The 19,989-nt window shown below is 38.3% G+C and overlaps 4 protein-coding genes and 1 long non-coding RNA gene across 5 annotated transcripts in view; 4 read left to right on the plus strand and 1 right to left on the minus strand.

The window, feature by feature from the left end:
- Positions 1-19,989, plus strand: part of LOC146456791 (NLR family CARD domain-containing protein 4-like) — a 180,480-nt gene that overhangs the window by 111,904 nt on the left and 48,587 nt on the right. The window contains exons 5-6 of the mRNA XM_085092764.1: positions 10,254-10,340; positions 12,127-13,890. Coding sequence (XP_084948890.1) covers positions 10,254-10,340; positions 12,127-13,890 — 1,851 coding nt within the window. The remainder of the gene's footprint in view (positions 1-10,253; positions 10,341-12,126; positions 13,891-19,989) is intronic.
- The window catches only part of LOC146456792 (uncharacterized), a 131,634-nt gene that overhangs the window by 109,521 nt on the left and 2,124 nt on the right, over positions 1-19,989 (plus strand). The window lies entirely within an intron of this gene.
- The window catches only part of LOC146456793 (death domain-containing ATP nucleosidase-like), a 96,241-nt gene that overhangs the window by 59,931 nt on the left and 16,321 nt on the right, over positions 1-19,989 (plus strand). The window lies entirely within an intron of this gene.
- The window catches only part of LOC146456795 (uncharacterized), a 79,448-nt gene that overhangs the window by 10,690 nt on the left and 48,769 nt on the right, over positions 1-19,989 (minus strand). The gene's annotated exons all lie outside the window — the stretch shown is intronic.
- Positions 528-10,148, plus strand: LOC146456796 (uncharacterized). Its single transcript, XM_085092739.1, has 7 exons — positions 528-665; positions 2,013-2,099; positions 6,262-6,346; positions 6,613-6,706; positions 7,781-8,432; positions 9,425-9,598; positions 10,123-10,148. Exons 2-7 carry the CDS (start codon positions 2,081-2,083, stop codon positions 10,146-10,148), a joined length of 1,050 nt encoding a protein of 349 aa, XP_084948865.1. The 5' UTR covers positions 528-665; positions 2,013-2,080.

Genomic DNA, 19,989 nt, shown 5'->3' on the forward strand with positions numbered 1-19,989 from the left:
TCCTGCTTGCAGTTAAGGCTCTTGCGGGAGAAATACATAAATAACATTTGCATGTAAGAAAGAGTCCGCCGTTGAAGCCTTGTTAGCAAGCTAGTACAGTTCAATCAACTATGGTCATTCGTTCAAAGTAAGATTCAACAAAATACAAACACAGCACGATAGGTATGAGGACAGCCCTGCGAATAGGAGGCTTTCAATTGCGTGATATTCTTTTGCGTGACTTCAATTTCCATTTATATTTTCGTGACCGGTGTGCTTGATATAGCGCGTGAGCAAGCTCTCTTCTTTTCCATGCAGGTCAGCTTTAAACCGTCGGTGCCGCAGATATCCAATATAAACGTTGTTCAATGCAAATTTGCAGATCAAGGGAAACTCATCAAAGCTGTCAAAATGAGTCACCTGAGGTGATAGTAGGAGACATCAAATATTTTACCATATTTGGTTGTCAGACGACTGACGTAGTAAGCATTCTTTAGCAGGAAGCAGAAAGTCAAGGCTTATCGGTTTGTGAGCTTCAATTCCTTTTTTCTGCATTGATGTAAGTTTGAAAGCTTCTGCTCTGTTTTGTAAGAGAAACCTCTCATTTTTCACTGTTTATGTCGACAGCTGTACAAGACTGAATCTCAACGAATTCGAAACCAACGATGTTCTAACTGCAAAGCGAGGTATGAATATAAGCTGGAAAAAGCTAAAGTTATTTGAAAGCTAATAATGCATTCATCATTTAAACGCACTTTCTTGGGAACAAATCAAAGTTATTATCGTTACTTTAAGGAAAAAAGTAATCTGTAAGCTGGAAGGTCTTACCAGTAATGAAGTTAAATTAAAGCAAGTAATAATTTCAACCAGCCGTCGACTCCAAATCTGAGATGCTCGAGCATCAACATCCATCGGCCGATCTACTTTCAATTTAAAACGTTAATAGACCAGTGCCCTTCAATTCTTATTCTTCTCGTCTGCATTCCTGATGTCAGGGGAGACTGTTAGTGGTTGCAAAGTAGGCGAAATCTAGCTATTATTTAATTAAACGTAAGTTTCTGAGCCGCGGATCTGTAATCTTACCGTAAATCCCGAAGGGGGTGGGGGAGGGGTGTACTCTTTGGAACTTTTGGACCCAGTTTTAGACCAAAATATTTAATTTTCTAGTACCTTTTTTTATATGTGGGATCTGTTTCTCAAAGGTCCAAAACTTTTTATATAAATTCTAAGAAAACATTGGCCAACTTTGCACTTGAAAACTACCATGCCAGTAATTGGTAAAAGGAATTAATGTCAATATTCCATACATCCTAAATATAATTTGGAATAGCATGCAGCTGGATAACAGTCCTATATAATTTTAAAGACAAAGTAAACAGACAACAAGATGTCAGAATCGGGACGGGGCACACATCCCTATGGCAGGTTGATATGACTTTGGGTTACACACACCCAAGTTTGTACTCTGACCTGAGTGTAAATTAATTGATTGTTGTCTTCTATTCGTGAGTCAATGTTCACCTTTGTTACCGGAATGTCAATGAATTATTCATTTCCTTTACTTGACAAAAAGAGCAAAATATTATAATTTATAAATTATTGTGACTGCTGGGCAATGTTTATCACTTCTAAGTTCCTTTTAGGGTGTTCTTTGGTGGAAATGTTAATCATTAAGTACTAATAGTTAATAATAATAATAATAATCTTTTTTGAGGAAACTTTTTCCCAAAATGTGGTTTTTGAAAAAGGACCTCAAAGATTAAAACTAAAATGTATAGACTCTACAGAAAATTAAAAGAAAAGAAAGAAAGATATATTTATAAATAGTTACATATATTCAACTGGCAGAAAAATCTTGCTGTCAAATTGAGAATGTAACCATTTAAAAGGTTTAAATTTAGATTAATAAATGAAATTGATGCCACATCGATCAATACAATGGTTACAGTAAGTTCTACACATTGATTCTATGATATTGATGCAGCTGGCCCTGATACCTTTTAATTGATTTAACTTAAATTTGTATTCTGTAGATGCAGTGTATTTGGCCCCAATGTTGAAGAGAGTTTCTTGTGACCAGTGACAGCATTGGTAACAACTCATGGATACACACACTGCAGGTGGCTGTCGTAATGAAAATAGTTTAATAATAACAGTGATACTAGACTGCGAGCGGTCGTCCTTTGTTCCTCAGAGCCAAGCGGGGCGCGTGAAAAGTTAAAATTATGCAAATTACTGGCAAAAAAGGAGGAGAGATTGGGGCGAGGGAGGAAAAAGGATGACCACGGAAGTTCTATTGTCTTTTGAATTACACATTTCAGCGAAACGGAAATTCCGATTGGTCGGCTACTTGTCAATCGGGTCAACAATTCTGTCAACAAAAAAAGTCTCAGTCTGTGGCGAGTCCACTTTTCACGCGTAGCCTTGAGATAAGATGGGGCACAGAAAAGATGTTTGAAACATGTTTGCGAGGAAAAGTTAGGCGGAATAATAATTATTGTTAAATCTCAACAAGAGGAAACTGTTTTATCACTTTTGAATGGAAAGGATGTATTTCCTGTATTGCCAACCGGATTCGGTAAAAGTCTTATCTACCAAAGCTTTGTTTTTGTAAGAGAAGTACTCGATGGGCAAAATGTTTGCCTTCAATCATCATGGTTATTGCACTTCAAAGCATTGTCCAAAAGCAGTTGGCAAGCGACGAAGATGTTTTGAAAATTGTTAAAGAAGGTGAAGTGGAGGTTTTCTACACATCAGCGGAGAATGTGCTAGGTGATCACTTCCTGGACATCCTTCGTGCACCAAATTCTAAATTTACACGACACTTGAAGCTTAATATAGTTGTTGAAGAGTCACGTACAGTATTTACTTATTAAGTTATCTATTTGACTTCAAAACTTTATAGTACCTCAAACTTATAATACTTTTTAGTTTTAGTCTGGACAAGAACAACTTTGATCGAGTACGATCACTGGCACGACTGTTGTAAAATTTTACCTAAGAATCGCTTCCCCTGTTCTTGTTTTAAGATGCCTTCTTGAGATAGAAAGCGTCCTTCAGTTATTCTTGTTCTTAAGCATGTCAAGTTTTCACCAATCGAAGGCATTCGTCTTAATTTCCCCATAGCTGAGTGCTGCGGTCTAAAATAAAATATGCAAGTCTTAAATTTGCATGACTCTAAGTTGGTCATTCTTTTGCTTCTTTCTCTATTGACTTGTTCATGTTGGGGGAGAAATGGTGCTGGTTGGTATAAGTAAGGTCCTCAAAATAGAAAATACTGTCGCTGAAGCCCTAACCTTCCCACCACAAAGGAAACAAACACGGGGAGAATACTCCTCTCCGGATTCCAAATGGAAGCCAATGTCTTCAAGGAAGCCTGTCAAGGGTTTGGTCAGTCCTTTCTTATTAGGAACCTGGAATATATTCTCCGTTGAAATATATCCCTTTTTGGCACCCTCAAAATAACTGTACGTGACTGCAAAAGGTCGGTGACAAATTCTACAATACTGGGATGCTTCTTCACCCTTTCGCTTCCTTCCTCACTTATTTTGAGTGACCTTCTTTTTCAGTGTTTCCAGACTCATTTGGAAACCAGCGTTCTATAACGGCAATTACAATAAGAGGAAAAATAGAAATCCTCACCAAAAACAAAACAGTAGCGGGTGAACAGACACGTTTGTTTGCGGAAATAGACACATGAAATTGCCGCGAAATGGTATCACTTGTCAAAGTGGGAGGGGCTGCAATTATAAAGGCGTGAAAAGCGGCAAATTGCCAGATCAAAGATCCCATTGCAGTCTCTTATTGTTTTTGTCGCTTGGGCTTTGCCCTCGTTCCTCGCGCGTTATCGCATTTTACAGTGACGCAAAAGAAAAATAAGAGACTGCTGACATACAGTCTACAGTGATAGTAACAGTAATGATAATGATGTATAATACGTCATTTATCTAGTAAGTGACACAGGCATACTTGGAAAAAATCTGAGTCCTGCTATCAGGATTTGAACATACTTAAGACCTTCCGATTACTATTTTGGATGCTCTACCACTGAGCTACAGGAGACTCGTGGGAGTTAAGGCCATTAAACTAGGTTCTAATCCTGTATAACTGCTATGATTGGAATGTCATGTGTTGCATATGAGGAATGGAATAAATGTCTTGGGTTCGACTCTTGATAGGAGCACTCTGAGTTTTTTCTGGTTATCCCTGTGTCAGTTACTGAATATACATCATTCTCTTTTATTCAGCAGGATTAAAATATTCTATCACATTTATTCCATTTCGGTAATTAAAATAATAGTACTATTAAAAATAATTATAATTAATAAAAAATACAATATATAATTATGCATTCTTAATTGCTTTTCATAGATGGGGTGGGTTAATTGACAACCAAAACATGCCAAAGGTTTTTTCAAGAAATTTTTTTCTTTGGATTAAAAGGCAATATATTTTTCAGTCAGTTATATTTATTTATTATAAAATCATTAACTAACAGTCTTGTTCAACTCTTCTTTATTATAACTTTATTACACCTGCATGCTTAATAATAAGCAATTATTGGATGAGGTTGAGCATGATAGCGAGAATTATCAAGGCCGAGGTTTGTGTTATCTGCCGAAGCCGAAGGCTGAGGCGGATAACACAAACCGAGGCCTTGATAATTTCGCTATCATGCGAAAACCGAATCCAGTAATTGTTTTATTATACAATTATAAATGTACAAGCGTTGAGACATTTCACAGAACAACAACAAAGTAAGCCACGCAATGACACGTTTCAGTGTAAACATCTTTATTAATGACAGCCGTGAATAACGTGTAAAGCGGAATTCAAAAGGTTTACAGAAAGGATTTAAGCTTAAAACATCTGAAAACGTTTCAGGAAAAACTGAATCGAACTGAAACTTTTGAACAAAATTCTAAAGTTAAGTTGTACGGTCTTATGAAAAATGTTCCCGATTTGCGTTTAATGAATGTTATCTCTGAATGAGAGTTCTGTACAATAAATTCCTCTTGAGAAAGGCTAATAACAGGAGATAACTGGTGCGGATTAATAGCCACTTCCTCACCTCTCACCTCGCACTCTGTCGTCAGGGTTTCCGACATTTTTCTCTTGGTTGAAATGTCAGTCCTGCTATAGCTCCGAATGCTGGATTCATTTCTGTGCCCGCTCACCGCCATGATATGCCTTGCTTCGAACCCGGACTTGTCCAGGATTGTAACCGCCATTGCCCTGATTGAGTGATTGGTGTAACACTTTGAAAGTTTGGCTTCTCGAGAGATCCTTTTCATTTTTTCACCAAGCAAACGCTCTCCGACAACCATGTTATCGTACCACACTTGATCAGATATGCCGGCGTTTTTCTTCGGCCGCTGAAACAAAAATTCGTTTGAGGGATTCAGGTGCTGTATGTACCGTTCAAATGAAGCCACAGGACAGTGTGGTCCTGGTTTCTTGAACATCACGCCTCCTTCAAATCCTTCATCATTTTCTCGTCGGTTCTTTGTGAGTTCATCTGTTGTTTTGCACACATATTTTGCACCTTTGCCATCCGTGCTGAATGAAAAATCAGCTTTTTTGAGTTCACGAAGATTTTGCCTTCCTCGGCGACAAAAGTACAACATAACCTCGAAAAAAACTTTGTTTTGAAGCGTTTCCGGGCTGTTTTGGTTAAGCCAAGAGTCGCCTTGAAGTGTCTGCCCAGTCCAAATCTCAGGCTGTTGAGAGTGCTTTTGGAATAAGAAGTTCCATCGACTTTTCTAGCCTCGGCATAAAATAGTTTGAGAACGTTACTGATGCCATCTTTGGTTTGCGGTTCGGGAACTTTCTTCTCCTTCAAATACTGCTGTAAAACTCTAAGAGCTGTCTTGGTAGCTCGTTTGGTGTTCTTTGCGTCCTTGTCGTCAACAAGGCGTCCTAAATCCGCTTCTGAGACTGACGCGAATCTTGGAGCGGACTCCGCCATGACAATCTTGCTCAAACCGCCGGCTAGCTTGTCAGGTGACGAAAACCATTGTCTGCAAAAACGCGTCATACCTACATGCATAAACGCCAGTGTCTGTAGATGTGACGCGATGACACAGCGCCATCTAGAATTAGCGGGGTGCTTTTAGCCAATCAAAATTGAGATAGCATCAGCATTGTATAATAATTATAATTATCTGAGTTTGATTTTACAATAATTATTACACTGATGTAAGCATTATACTTGGAATCACCAACAAGATATTTCTTTGTTATATTTATTGGTATACCTAATGTAAGCTGTTCTGTTTTCAGCTGGAAACAATTCAAATACCTCATCATCTTCATATACAGCAGGCCAATTTATACAATTAGGACAAGAGGAACCACTTTCTCCTGGGTAAGTTCATCAGGTCCCTTCCATTTTCCAAAATTATATTATAGTGATACATACAGCTGTTTATAATAGTTACAGTGTATCGATTAGCTCTGTTGGTTTGTTTCAGATGAGAGGGGTGTGTTCATGGTCCCTTCATTCTCCATATATTTATACCTTAACTGCTATGTTATCCCATTTTTTAATTATTTAAGTAGTAAACTTAATAAGTGACATTAAATTAAATGAAACTTTATTGTGAACTGTTAATTATTTTAATAATTATTTAGTTGGCAAAGGAATCAAGACAGCGAGGGAAGAACATACTATGTAAATCTCAACACAAGGACAATCACATTTAATCTACCCAGTGCTGAAGACTTGGTAAGAAACATTGCCAATCAAGAACAACATGATTTAATCTGTTCCTTTCACAAATGTTTTATGATGTTATGTCAAAATAATGTTGTAATCTGTAAAATGTCCTCTAATTAAGAATTGCACATGATCAGTGAAAATCAATTTACACGTAATCCTTCAATTTCACCACACAATGCTGGAGCCCTCAGGCTCCTTAAGGTTACCCTATACCTTCAGAGGTGTCTTCAGAGATGTCTTGCGTCAAAGCGATGTAGCGCGTCTGGTTTAAACTTCAGATACCTGAACCCATATATCAAATTAAAGCTTATAGAGCTGGCTATCCAACTAAACCAAGAATTTTGAAATAAAATAAAAAATTGCCGAATTTTTAGCGCTGTTTTCTCGAATCAATTTTTCCACTTGGAGGAGCCACTTCAAAGAGCTAAAACTCAAAAGGAATTAATTTTTATTTTGTTCGTTTGACTTCAAATTTGGAAAGTAGCTAGTTTAACATATAAACAAAAAAACGTGTCTGCGAATTTTTTCTTTCAAAATATTTTTTCTCCGACAGCGATTTTTGTACGATTACTCCACATTTTTTTCATCCTATTTCGAAAATGCTCTATAACTTTTCATTGCGATTGAATATGGCAAAACGTAGACACGTTTTTTAGCGCTTTGGGTCCGGAAACTAAGGAGCAAATTAAATAAGCGAAAAACAAAATTCGCTTTGACTTGTAACTAAAAAGCTGCCTCGGACGCTCGCATGTAGAGGTCGTGAAAAATTTGACAATTCACTTTATTTCAAAATTCTTGGTATAGTTTGACAGCCAGCTCTATATTAAGCTTTAATTTGATATAGGGGTTTAGGTATCTACAGTTTAAATTGGACACGCTACATCGCTAAAACGTGAGACACTTTTGAAGGTATAGGGTAACCTTAATTATTAATCAAATATGTTGTTGAACTGCATGCCATAAATATAGTTAGTTGATAAAAATTCAGGAGCTGCAAGAAACTCTGACTTGTTACAAATTACTTGCAGTATTTGATAATGTGTTATATTAATAATCATTCTGCATGTTTTCCTTTTAAAGAACACAAACAATAGTGGCCCACCACAGCTTAGTGTTCCTCTCCCATCAATCAGCGACATTCATACAACAACAAAACCTCCCAAAGATGCTCATCTGCCTGTTGATGTTCTGTTGCTGACAGTGAAGGACTGCGAGTTCCTAGCTTGTTATATGCAGTTGAAAAATCCTTACAGATGCTGGTTTGATGGTCTTGGGTTTGTCTATTTTGAGGATGTTGATGAAACAGGAAATCAAGAGGAGAAAGTAAAAGTGGCATTGATGAGATGCTATAAAGGTTCTTGCGGTCCTGGTGGTTCGTTGATTTCTATCAAAAATGCTGTCACTAAGTTAAGACCCAAGGCTGTTATTTCTGCAGGAATATGCAGCGGTCTTAACCCTGATGAATCCAACTTGGGAGATGTTGTTGTTTCTGCAAAGTTAAGTGGTCAGTCAACAGGCATGAGAAGTTATGTAAGCAGACGCTTTCTTAACATCATAAAGCATTCAGCGGAAGGTTGGCATGCACCCTTAACACACTCAGAAGCTCGCGAAATCAAAGTACATTGTGACAGTGAATTTTTAAGTGGCCCAGAGCAGGTCAGAGCTGAGTGGCGACGTGAGCAACTAACTGCATCCTACCCACAGGCAGCAGCTATCGAATTGGAAGGGGAAGGTGAGTTGGTATCCTAATGTGTTATATCTTCCTTATAAGTGCCTGAGAAAGCCATAAATGTATCACAAACCGAATTATTATGTTGATAAAACCCCTGATATGCAGCTTCTTGAGTTTGAATGTTGATAACATTGATGTCTGTATAGCTGTCTGTTGTGGCAAGTTTCCAGTTAAATATAAACAACTACCTGTAGAATCAAAAGCACCTCCCATGTGGCCTTCCTTAATGAAAATTGTTATTAGAACTGGGAATATAGAGTCACCATTTGGTCTTAAATATTCATTGCTAGGGAAAAAGGCACTGTTAATTACTTGTTTGGTGTTTTAGGTGTCTTTGTACACATTAAGTGCCCCAAGCTTTCCAGGATACAGATGTTCAGTGTGTTAATTGTCCTTAAATTGCACAATCTACTCTATCTGGGCTTTTTTTATGGATTCAATCGTGCTTAGTTTATTCGATCGCTTTGACAGTCAGGTATCATGCATTGGCTTTCACACTGTAAATATTTCAGTAGTCAGGGAAAATTAAACTGGGTGAAACTGTTGGCCAAACCGTTCCTTCATCACGCTCCTGCCTCTGGGAATTTCCCGCTAGGTTTATTTGAACCAACCTGTGAAAACAATTATCGTCTTGGCCATAGCTCTTGGGATCATCAGCAAATTCAAGCTTATAAACAACCTCCAAAATATGAAATGTGCAAGCTAGGTGACACCCTACTCACTTCCTTTTACACTCACAAAAAACAGGTTAATATAACTAGAAGAGTGCTGACGTGATAATTGTTAGAAGAATTAACTAATTATTACTATGTCCATATATGGCTATTAGCTCTTAGTCATTACATGTATAAATAAATAAATAAATAAATAAATAAATGATAATGATGAGGATGTGAGTCAGCTTTGCGCTGTTTGCCACTGTCATCATTGTCTCAAAACACCTTGATGTCATACCTTAAGTACTCTCCTTTACATTGCCGGCCTTTTTACAGCAGCATTTGATGATCAGATTGAATGGCTTATTGTTAAAGGAATAGCTGATTATGCAGACGGTGCTGAGTTAACTGCAGAGAGTTGGAGACCTTTTGCTAGTGTGATGGCAGCTTCTGTAGTTTCACACATCTTAAGTGATCCTACTGTTTTCTCTTCGTGGCCTCATTATGAAGGTAAGGATAGTCACACAAGATGTCGCTTAACGATTTTCATGGCTGAGGGGACACTTCCTTGGGACTTGTTCCATCATGTGTTCTATCCTTTTTTGTAAAAAAAAAATCTAGTTAAAGGGACACCAGTGCACATATAAACACTACAATAAATTTGTGTCAGGGACTTAGTGCCTGGAACTTTGTCCCCTTGTGTTTACTGACCTTAATTAAGTCATTTCATCTGAGCTCAAAAGCACTCAGCCTGTATTGTCATGTCTGGTCTCTCTGCCATATTTAACAGATATTAATAAATTGTTTAATTTACCTGCTAAGACGTGTATTAAGCACTGCATAACTAATTGGAGACACTGTAAACCGCTAAAAGGAATATTGTAAAAATGCCAATTGTTTGGAGGCTGATCAAATTATTCTAGGTTCATGGGACAAACATCCTGCATACTGCTAGGATTTGAATGTCATATAAAAATTTTCATATAAAAATCTAAAGGTCATATAAAAATTGTTTTTAAGTTTATGATCACCAGTGCCACATGGTATTGTCGAGTTTTAATGTCAAGCAAATGTGCAGAAATTACGAAAAATTCATGTCATATGGTTGCTGTGTTGACCTCTCAGGCTGCTTTGATGTTAATAGATTTCTTGTTTTTAATCTCAGATTCATCAGACAATAGTTCAAGCAAGAAATCAAAGAGAGAGTCATCATTTCCTAGTAACCAGGATCCCAAGCGCATCAGACTTGGAGGTACTTCTCTTAACTTCTGTAAGCTTTTTAGTTTTAGAAACAGATTAATTTGGAGAATTGAACAATTTCTTGTAAAACCTGTAAATTTAATATTCACCAATTAAACTTTGTTCAAAATTTGAAGGTAAATCGTGTGTATCTCAGTCCCAGATCATTCTATCATGTTCATTTTGACATTCTCTTACTTTTTTGGCAAACACTTGTTTGTTTCTGAATTTTAGTACACGAAGCATAAGAAACACTTAGAGGATTTTTTTTAAGTTAGGAAAAGAAGTTATCTAAAGAAGAGTAGAACCCGAAACTGTTTGCACTACAAAACATTGCGGATTAAACAGTAATCGGATACAAAGTATTCACTCTAGATTTCGGATTCAAAATCTTCAGAGACGCGACCAAACAGGGACGTTTTTATTTCGGATAAACCCAGCTGCGTGCAAACGGCAAAACGAATCCGCTAACAAAATGTGCCGGATTCGCCACGAATACGGAAAAAATCCCCTGTAGTGGAATGTAGTCTAAGCGGGAACCTTACCACTAGACAACCGAAGACAACCTGTTTTTGGTCAGGTATCCTAACCTCCAATATAAAGTCATCAAATTTCAGCGCGTAAATTTTCGAGACTCCAATATGCCATTTTCAGAGAAGAAAACACGCCTTATCGAAAGGATAACTTCTAAGAAGTACAAGACAGTTTGAACATTGGAAGTTCTAGGGTTCACGGCCAAGATATTACACTTCGAGGACAAATTGTGGTGATCAGCCATGCAAAGTTAATGCTTTCATCGACCAAAACATCCCGCGTAAACGCTCCAGGTGTCTTGTTTTATGATGTGTGGATATAGAGCTTTTATACTGTGAAATTCCGAAAATAAACCCCTCCATGTATAAGCCCCTCCAAATATAACCCCCCCCGCCCCCCCAAACTCGAAACGCAAAAAATCCTCCTGTTCAATAGCCCCTCCGAATATAAGCCTCCGGGGGCTTGTATTTTGGAAATTGCGTCAAAATACAAAATAAACCAAAGCAAAAACGGTACCATAACACATAAATTATTTTAATTAAAAGAAACATTCTGTTTGCCAAATGATTGCAGTCAAAAAGTGTCACTGTTTATTGCTGTTTTCGTAGTTCACTCTTCACCCTCGCCTTGAATTTCTTCGGTCCATAGACAAAGTTCTTTCAAGGAAGTTCTATTCCACCACCCTGCACCCAAACTGGACTTAGACCAAATCTTTCTTTGCCTTCCAACTTCATCTTGTCATTGAAAGTTGTTGAGAGTATAAAAGTGTGAAGAAATAATATTTGAAAAGTAACGCCGGGAAAAGTTCTTTTACTTGGTTATACCTTGGTAAAAGCGTATAACAATAAGCTAAGCGAATCGATTTTGAGACGCAGATTTCCCTCCAAGTATAAGCCCAGCCGATTTTGCCACGCAAATTTCCCTCGGTAAATAAGCCCCTCAAAAAGGGCCTCGTCCGGGGCTTGTTTTCGGAATTAAATTTTACGGTATATTAATTAGAGAACAAGTTGCGTTCCCCTGTGTCATTGAAAATAAACCTTTTATTTTTAAGGGAATTTTTTTTTGTTATTAGTGTTTTTGTTTGCATGGAGAAGTTCCACTGTAATTAAATCAGAACTAAATAACTGATCTGTTGACGTCGTTTGTGCAAAATTACCGATTCCCAGTCTCACATCCCTCCTCCTCCCCCCCCCCCCACCCCTAAAGAAATGTACCCTATCCGTGTGTAAGAGTTAAAATAGAGATGTATTTCATTTCGCCAACAGATTCTACAGCTGCATTTTTGGAGTGGAGTCAAAATCAGCTGTGCTCATTATACAACAGTATCATGAGTCAGGTGATGATTACTCCTTGGAACCCAGACGACACCATGGATATTGACGAGGTGTATGTGGAGTTATCATTTCTGAGAGATGACAGAAAACTTGCTGGAACAGAAAAGGAGAAGCTCGAAGATTACACTGAGATATTTGAGGGGCGCGGACATCATCTCATCCCTAAACGAATTCTTGTGTACGGAAGGCCTGGCATAGGAAAGTCTACTTTTGCAAAGAAACTTGCTGTAGACTGGTCAAGGGGCGAGAAACAAATCCTAAAGAAATTCGATGTTTTACTTTTAATTAAGCTGAGAGACATCTGCAATACTCAAGACATCACCTCCATGTTACAAGAAGCTGAATTGTTGTCTGCTGATGACCCGACGGTATTTGATAAATTGTATGAATACATTCTTCAGAACCAACAGAAAGTCCTGCTTGTTTTGGATGGCTATGATGAGTACAGCAGTGAAAAATCATCAGCTGTTAATCGAATTTGGAAAGGCAGCCAACTGAGAGATTGTACTGTTCTAGTAACAACGCGGCCGACAAAAGAGGAAGAACTAAGAGCACCAAGCCATGCTCAGTTCGAGATGAATGGGTTTGACAGTGAAGAGCAAATTAAAAAATTTGCACTCAAGTTCCTGCATCACCAAGATGATGTGGCTAAATTTACTGAATTCTTGACTGAACGCGACCTGTGGGATATGGCAAAAATACCACTGCTCCTGTTGATGTTGTGTCTTACCTGGAAGGAGAAAGATCATCGAGGACTCGGCTTTGCATCTCGGGCGGGCCTGTACGAAAGTTTTTTTCAGACCCTCTTTGATCACTTGGCAGCCAAAAATCCAGATACGGCATTTTCAAGTGTAGATAAGTACAAAGAAGACCTCATAAAATTAGGAAAACAAGCATTTGATGCTCTTTTGGACGACTGCCTTTACTTCAAACTCAGCAAACTGCCTAAAGATATTTGCATTATCATTGAGAAATTTATGTCTGTCGGTTTCTTTCAAATTTCGAAGCTTTCAAGCTCAGCTCGTCCTGAAAAAGGCGTTTTCTTCCTGCATAAGACTATTCAGGAATTTCTCTCTGCCTGGTTTATCGTTCAGGAATTGACGAGTGCGAAAGAAGAAGAACTCACCTGCTTATCGCAAGTCGATTCCTTTGAAAAAGTCAAGAAGATGGTTGAAGTTCTGAAATTTGTGTGTGAGTTGTCATCAGAAGCTGCCAGTGCTGTCTTGAGTCACCTGCGGGTAATAGGAGAGAAGGAAGGTCTGATAGAGTGCAGTTTCACTGAAACACCGTCTGTTGAAGACCTGTCTGAAGATCAGAGACAGTTTCGTATTATCAGTTTAGATTGTCTACTGTGTTGTCCGGCCTCAGACAGACAAGATATCTTCCCACGATTTCTTCGGTGTGTGAACAGTGTTTTAGTGATAGATGAAGACCAGCTGCCCCTTGTTGCCAGAGAACACGCATTAAAATTTTACGATTTACCCGAACGAAGTTATTTATTTTTCATCTCTGGCTTCGAGGGAGAGCTAGATGACGGTGTGATGTCCTCTCTGCGCGATTTGGAAACTGTCCTTGTGACCTGTCATGGTGATACTACGGCTGAAGTAGAAAAGTACAATGATCTGTTAAAAGACGATTTTTTTCTCAAAAAAGGAGGCGGGCAAATGATCCTCTACTTAAATTGCATTGGGAATGGTGATGGATATCTGAGGTGTATTGAACTACTCCTTGCACTCACATCAGCACTAGAGTCTCCTCTTCAAAAGCCTGTTGATCACGTGCAGAATCGGAAGAACAGCAATGAGACTGAGGGCACGTCTGGCCGGACACAGAACCATTCTCTGTCATTTGTCAGAGAGATAACCCTAATAGGTCCAACAAGTGAGGACCTGACGGTTGTAACTAACGTATTGCCTTTTGTAAATGGACCTCGAGTCATAGACATTTCTACTAACTTGGAATCCTGCGATGTTCAGCTAATAGAAACTTTGGTCTCCTGCATTCCCTTCACCAGCAATCTCTATAAATTACTTCTTATCTCTATTAATTTAACAGCCAAGTCCGCCACTGACATTTTCAAGCAACTTCACCAGGCCCATAATTTGCATGAACTCGCCTTGTCACATAGTAATTTGCACGGCACTTTCAGTGATTTGGCTGAGAACCTTCACCATTTACCACAACTTACCCAACTCTACTTGTCAGATGTTCATATGGGAGATAAAGAGTGTCGGCTACTTGCCGAGTCTCTTAAATTTGTCCGGAAGTTACAAGTGCTGAATTTATCATTGAACCCGCTGGGTCAGGGGATCTGTGAGCTTGCCAAACACCTGTTCAACGTACCTCATCTGACTGAGCTAAACCTGTGGAATACACAGATGGGTGAAAAGGAAGTCACAGCTGCTGCCCATAGTTTACAAAGTATTTCAAAGTTGAAGAATGTTAATTTATCATCCAACCCGCTGGGTCAGGGGATCATTGAGCTTTCCAAACACCTGCCCAGTGTGCCTTATCTGACTGAGCTGAACCTGGAAAGAACACAGATGGGTGAAAAGGAAGTCACAGCTGTTGCCCGTAGTCTACAAAGTATTTCAAAGTTGGAGGATCTTACTTTAGCATCCAACCCGCTGGGTCAGGGGATCATTGAGCTTTCCAAACACCTGCCCAGTGTGCCTCATCTGACTGAGCTGAACCTGAGGGATACACAGATGGGTGAAAAGGAAGTCACAGCTGTTGCCTGTGCACTAAAGGATCTGCCGGAGCTGGAGTTGCTTGACCTATCCCACAATCCACTGGGCCGAGGAGTAAGTGAACTGACCCAGCATCTCAGTGGTATTCCTCAGCTGAGGGGCCTGGGGCTGGGGCGTATTAAGATGACAAAGAAAGAAGCCAGTGAGCTGTTTGTAGCAGTGCAGGGAACGGAGATCCACTTGGGCACAGATTACCATGTAAGTTTTTTACTTTCATTGTATTTTGTATTTACTCTTTGTATATTTTACGTTTTAATACTTGAAAAACTCCCCGTTAGCTTGTTTCAAGAAATTAATACCGCACAGGAGAAACTTTAGTTGAATTCTAAGAAAGATTTTAACTTATGTATTACTTTACAAAATGTTTTGAAAACTGTCTCTGGAAATTCCGAGGGAAGGATACACTAAACGGAATTTTCTTTCAATTAGTTTCGTTCAAGAAAGCCGTGTAACTTTAATCTAATGAGGTAAAGTGAACTATTTGAGCCTTGCATCTGTGGTACGTGATACACTGCATATGCAAAGAAAAGTTCAATAATTCTCTCATCCTTTGAAATATTACTACGTATAGGATTGAGTCTCATTCGTGCTAAATCGCGTACGACGGAAATTGTTGTTTATGGTTCCTTTTCTTTATTCGTTTAAATCATTCATGTTATTGTTTTGTCAAAATTTCTACCGGGAATGGCGCCGATACCGTTACTCAAACTAATTTTCATGTGACGGTCACATATTAACTTTTATTACGTATCTTTTAAAAGTGCTTAGTCCTGTCAGTGTATTTGTAATACAGTGAAACCTGTATTAAGCTGACACCCTCAGAACCCTCGCTAGTGTTCGTTTAACACAGGTTTCACTGCACCACAAAAAGTTTACCGGCTACTGATCTGTGGTCGTTTTAGCAGGGTTCCTCTGTGTTTAATTTCGCAAAATCCATGGAAGTATATTATGTGAACTTTATTTTCGCCTTTTTTGAGTATCGTACCAATCACGACGTAAAATTGGCTATAGTTGTCTATAAATAGTTGTACCTCAGTTCACTGAGTTGCCCATTGGAAGATTAGAATCACCAATGCATCTTATAGCGATGTATGCCGTTGACAAACGTTCTCCTTGTTATTGAAACAAGTCGACCATCAAAATAAAAGAACCCTTTGTTTAAAAAAAAAAAAAAAGAACCCTTTGTTTTAGCAGCCAATAGGCCTCTGTTTGGCACATTAAATAGTGACGTTCCAGCGCGAAATATCACTATTTTATGAAATTTGGTTTTCTTTCGCTTTGATTGTTTTGGTAAAGTTCCGTGTGGGGTATTGTGAACAGGTTTGCCCTTTTATTGTGTTTTGTTGTTGAATTTACTCACTTAAACTGGGAAAACATTTAAAACTAAGAAAACCACCAAAATGTACAGTGACCTATGTGTGTGCTGAAATATTTATTATTCAAATTGTCGTTATTTTAAACAAAGATTGAGTATTTAGGCAGTCGGTCTCTGTTGTGTCAGTATAATATCTGACGGGTAGATTTAATAGTAAATCATACATGAAAAAATATTTTTTGATTTATAATAATCACTACCGATTAAAATCGACTTGATGATGGAAACCACTGTTTAACTAGTGCATTTCACGGGTTTCCAGTTTCGCTCATCGTGTAAACAACCCTGCGAAAAGCCGAGTATGCGACTTTCGATTTGTGCTACGCAATAGGTTACAGGGTTGTTTACTCTTTCCTATTTTGGATTAGAAATAGGATTCAAACCCAACAGAGCCGTGAAGATATTGATGACCGATCCATTGCGAATTACCTGAATGGAAACATTTTTGCCCTTCAGCATACAGCAGTGAAGCGCTCTTGCTCCCTAAAACTGATATAGCACTGATGTGAACGGAGAAGGACGCCATTAAATGTTTTATCTCTATTTCAATTAAGAAACATCGCTTTTAAGTGTAAATCATTTTCTCAACCGTTTTTGAAATGAAATGTTCGTGGGGTGCGTTCGCTCTTGGGAAGTCAAAAATAGAGACTCGATTGTGGATAGTAAAAAGTGGATGGTAAAACGTGATGAAAAAAAAAGGTAATGGAAAAGAATTTCTGTACATTCTTAGATATTATTGTACGGGCTCGTCTCTGTGTACATACATGTAAAGCATTGCTCGCTCAATCTGTGAGGTAAGGGTTACCACAGTCACGGTCCTGTTGTTTTATTATTATTAATTTGCGAGAAAATTTAAAGATATAGATACTTCTTCGCCTCTTTTTTTTTCTTAAATATCAAGTTGCTTGTTGAAGCATCAAAATAGCGGGAATCATCGCTTCGGTGTTTTCGTAAGATTTTTATGGAAGACTAAAAGCAATTAACATTGAAAGCTGAATATAAATAAAAGTTTACTTTTTACTTTGAGTGATAACTTAAGTTCTCGAATAAACTCTGATGTTAGTTACACAAAACAGCTCTTTTGCCAGCGCATTGCAGAACAAATAACCACACGATCTTCAGTTGTAAAGCACATGCTCATTATCTGTAAAGCCCTCGGAACTAAAATGATTCCCCTTTTTTTTAAGCTGGCCGGAAAATTAATTCAGTTTAAGAACGGAATGGCATGCGTCACTGCGGAATTGGAAGCAATTTTCTCCTTGATAATTTTGGCAACGCCGCGTTTTAAGACCGGTAGACATGGACACTGTTTTACAAGATATACATTTTTTTGTCACATTACAGTGAAACCCCGCTTTACGATCACTCGCTTAATGCGCAGTCTCGACACCACCTTCTCTCTGCACAAGCTACCAATAAGTTTCATTCGTACAGTGTATACTACAGTCGAACCTGTATTAAGCGGCACCCTATTAAGCGGTCACCCTCTATTAAGCGGTCAGTTGTCAAAGTCCCGAAAATTATTTCCCTTAATTACTGTAATCCTGACCTTTATTAAACGGTCACCTCTATTACGCGGTCGCGGTCACCCTAAACTAGGTCCCAACGAGCTGTTTCTATTGTCTTGACCTGTTTTAAACGGTCACTTTGTAAAAGTAAACCACTTAAATATGGTAACAAATAGGGTGCCAGGCAATTGAGTTTCTAATGAGCTGTCATACCATTTTAACGCCGAACTTTTTTAACCAAGTAAGTGATTTTTTGAGCGCTTTGGTTCATAAACTGTACACTAAGTTATCAAATGTTGTATAAAATGTCGTTTTTATTGTGTTTGAAATGTATTCTGTGCAACCTGTTTTAAGCGGTCAACCTGTATTAAGCGGCCACTTAGCCATTCCCCGAGGGTGACCGCTTATACAGGTTCGACTGTATCAATGAAACATGTGTCCGTGACGTTTATTCTGATAAACTGGTTAATACGGACGCCAAGGGACATGCGAAAGTTTCCTTAAAAACCGGGTTCCGCCGTACCTATTACTTTCTTATTTCATCTTGTACATTTTCATGTGGGCTTTGTTGAGACGCCACCTCAATCGATGGTATGAACAGCAATTTCGCGTATCATCAACAGTTTCGCGTTTTGTTGTGTTTCGTTTTCTGAACGTGATAATTTCAAACTAAGAAAACGTTTAAGCGTAAGAAAACCATTTAACTTTCCAATGAGTTATTTGAGTTTAAACATTTATTTAAAAATTTTCTTTATTTTAAACAAAGATTAGATATTTGAAAGTCGGTCGCTGTTTTATCGGTACAATTTCTGACGGGTAGAACTAACAGCAAATCGTAGAAAATGAACTTTAAATTATAATTACAAAAGAAAAACCCACTGTGCTATGAATGCAACTTTAATGATTTCCGACTGTTTTGTTCATCCCGTAGTCAATCCTGTAAACAACTCAGTGAAAAGCTTGTTATTTAAATACGGCTCTGAAGTTGGTGCTAGGGTGTCTTTTTCTACTTTTCTTTTAAAATTTTGGTGTTTGTTTATTTGTTTGTTCAGCTACTCAACAACTTAACCAGTTTTGAGATAGTTTCTTTTTGGTAAGAAACGCTTCTGGCCCGTCTTTGGTTAAAACCTTTTGACAACACATGCTTGCTTTTGATGGAGTTCAATTCGAGGCGTTTTATTTTTCTGACCTTTCAATCTGTTTTTGTCGCCTGGTTTTTTTATTCTTTTAAGTTAATGAAGCTTAGTTGCATGTCTTTTTTGTGATATTTTATGAGTCTTTCGCAGTTCGTTTGTGTGATCCTAGCGAGGAGACTTAAAATTTAACGCTCGCACAATAGGCCTTATCACGGTTTTCGACGCCATTTTGACGGGTAGGCAAACAGGCTTGAAATAGCAGTGTTTGTATGGCAATCCGATGTCAAACAATTTTCATAAAACATCGCTTCAGAAAAATTCATGAATTGGAAACTTTTGGCACTAGAAAAAGGATTTTAAGAACAAAATTGGAGGGATGTAGCTGTGACAGAAAGCGTCCAGTCGTGTTTGGAACTTTCCTTATATTTGTCTGTATAGCGAACCAGCCGTGGACTTCTGCTAAAAATAATTCGCGGGAAAAAATACAGGGAAATGTATGGAAAGTTCAAAACGCGACTGGACGCTTTCTGTCACAGCTACATCCCTCAATTTTTTTTTCTTTAAATCCTTTTCCTAGTGCCAAAAGTTTCCAATTCATGAATTTTCCAGAAGCGATAGTTTATAAAAATTATTTGACATCGGATTTCCATACAAACACTGTTATTTCAAGCCTGTTTGCCTACCCGTCAAAATGGTGTCGTAAACCGTGATAAGGCCTATGCCTGTATAAACAGAGTTAAAACGCATCACTTGATTGCTCCTGTGTAATACTGGGATGTGTTTATGTGATGTTCTTGCACGGGCTTCATAAAACTATAAAACATCACAAGCTTTCACAAAAAATTCACCTGATGACAACAAACTCTAACGTCAAAAATGTTGAAAGACCTTTGATTCGAACTCGCACCTTCTTTGTCTGACGAGTAGAAGGGTAGCGCAAACAATCCATTGCCAAATGACAATCTGCAGTAATGTTTTATCTTATCCGTTACTAGATAACACCGAAAATGTGGCCGTAACAAAAA

The sequence above is a fragment of the Pavona decussata genome, unplaced genomic scaffold (assembly GCF_977016875.1).
Source record: "Pavona decussata unplaced genomic scaffold, jaPavDecu1.1 SCAFFOLD_254, whole genome shotgun sequence".
Taxonomy (NCBI): Eukaryota; Metazoa; Cnidaria; class Anthozoa; order Scleractinia; family Agariciidae; genus Pavona; species Pavona decussata.

Coding starts and splice junctions, on each gene's coding strand:
- LOC146456796 (XM_085092739.1), top strand. Junction 6,347..6,612: donor GAGGAACCACTTTCTCCTGG/GTAAGTTCATCA, acceptor ATAATTATTTAG/TTGGCAAAGGAATCAAGACA. Junction 8,433..9,424: donor TATCGAATTGGAAGGGGAAG/GTGAGTTGGTAT, acceptor GCCTTTTTACAG/CAGCATTTGATGATCAGATT.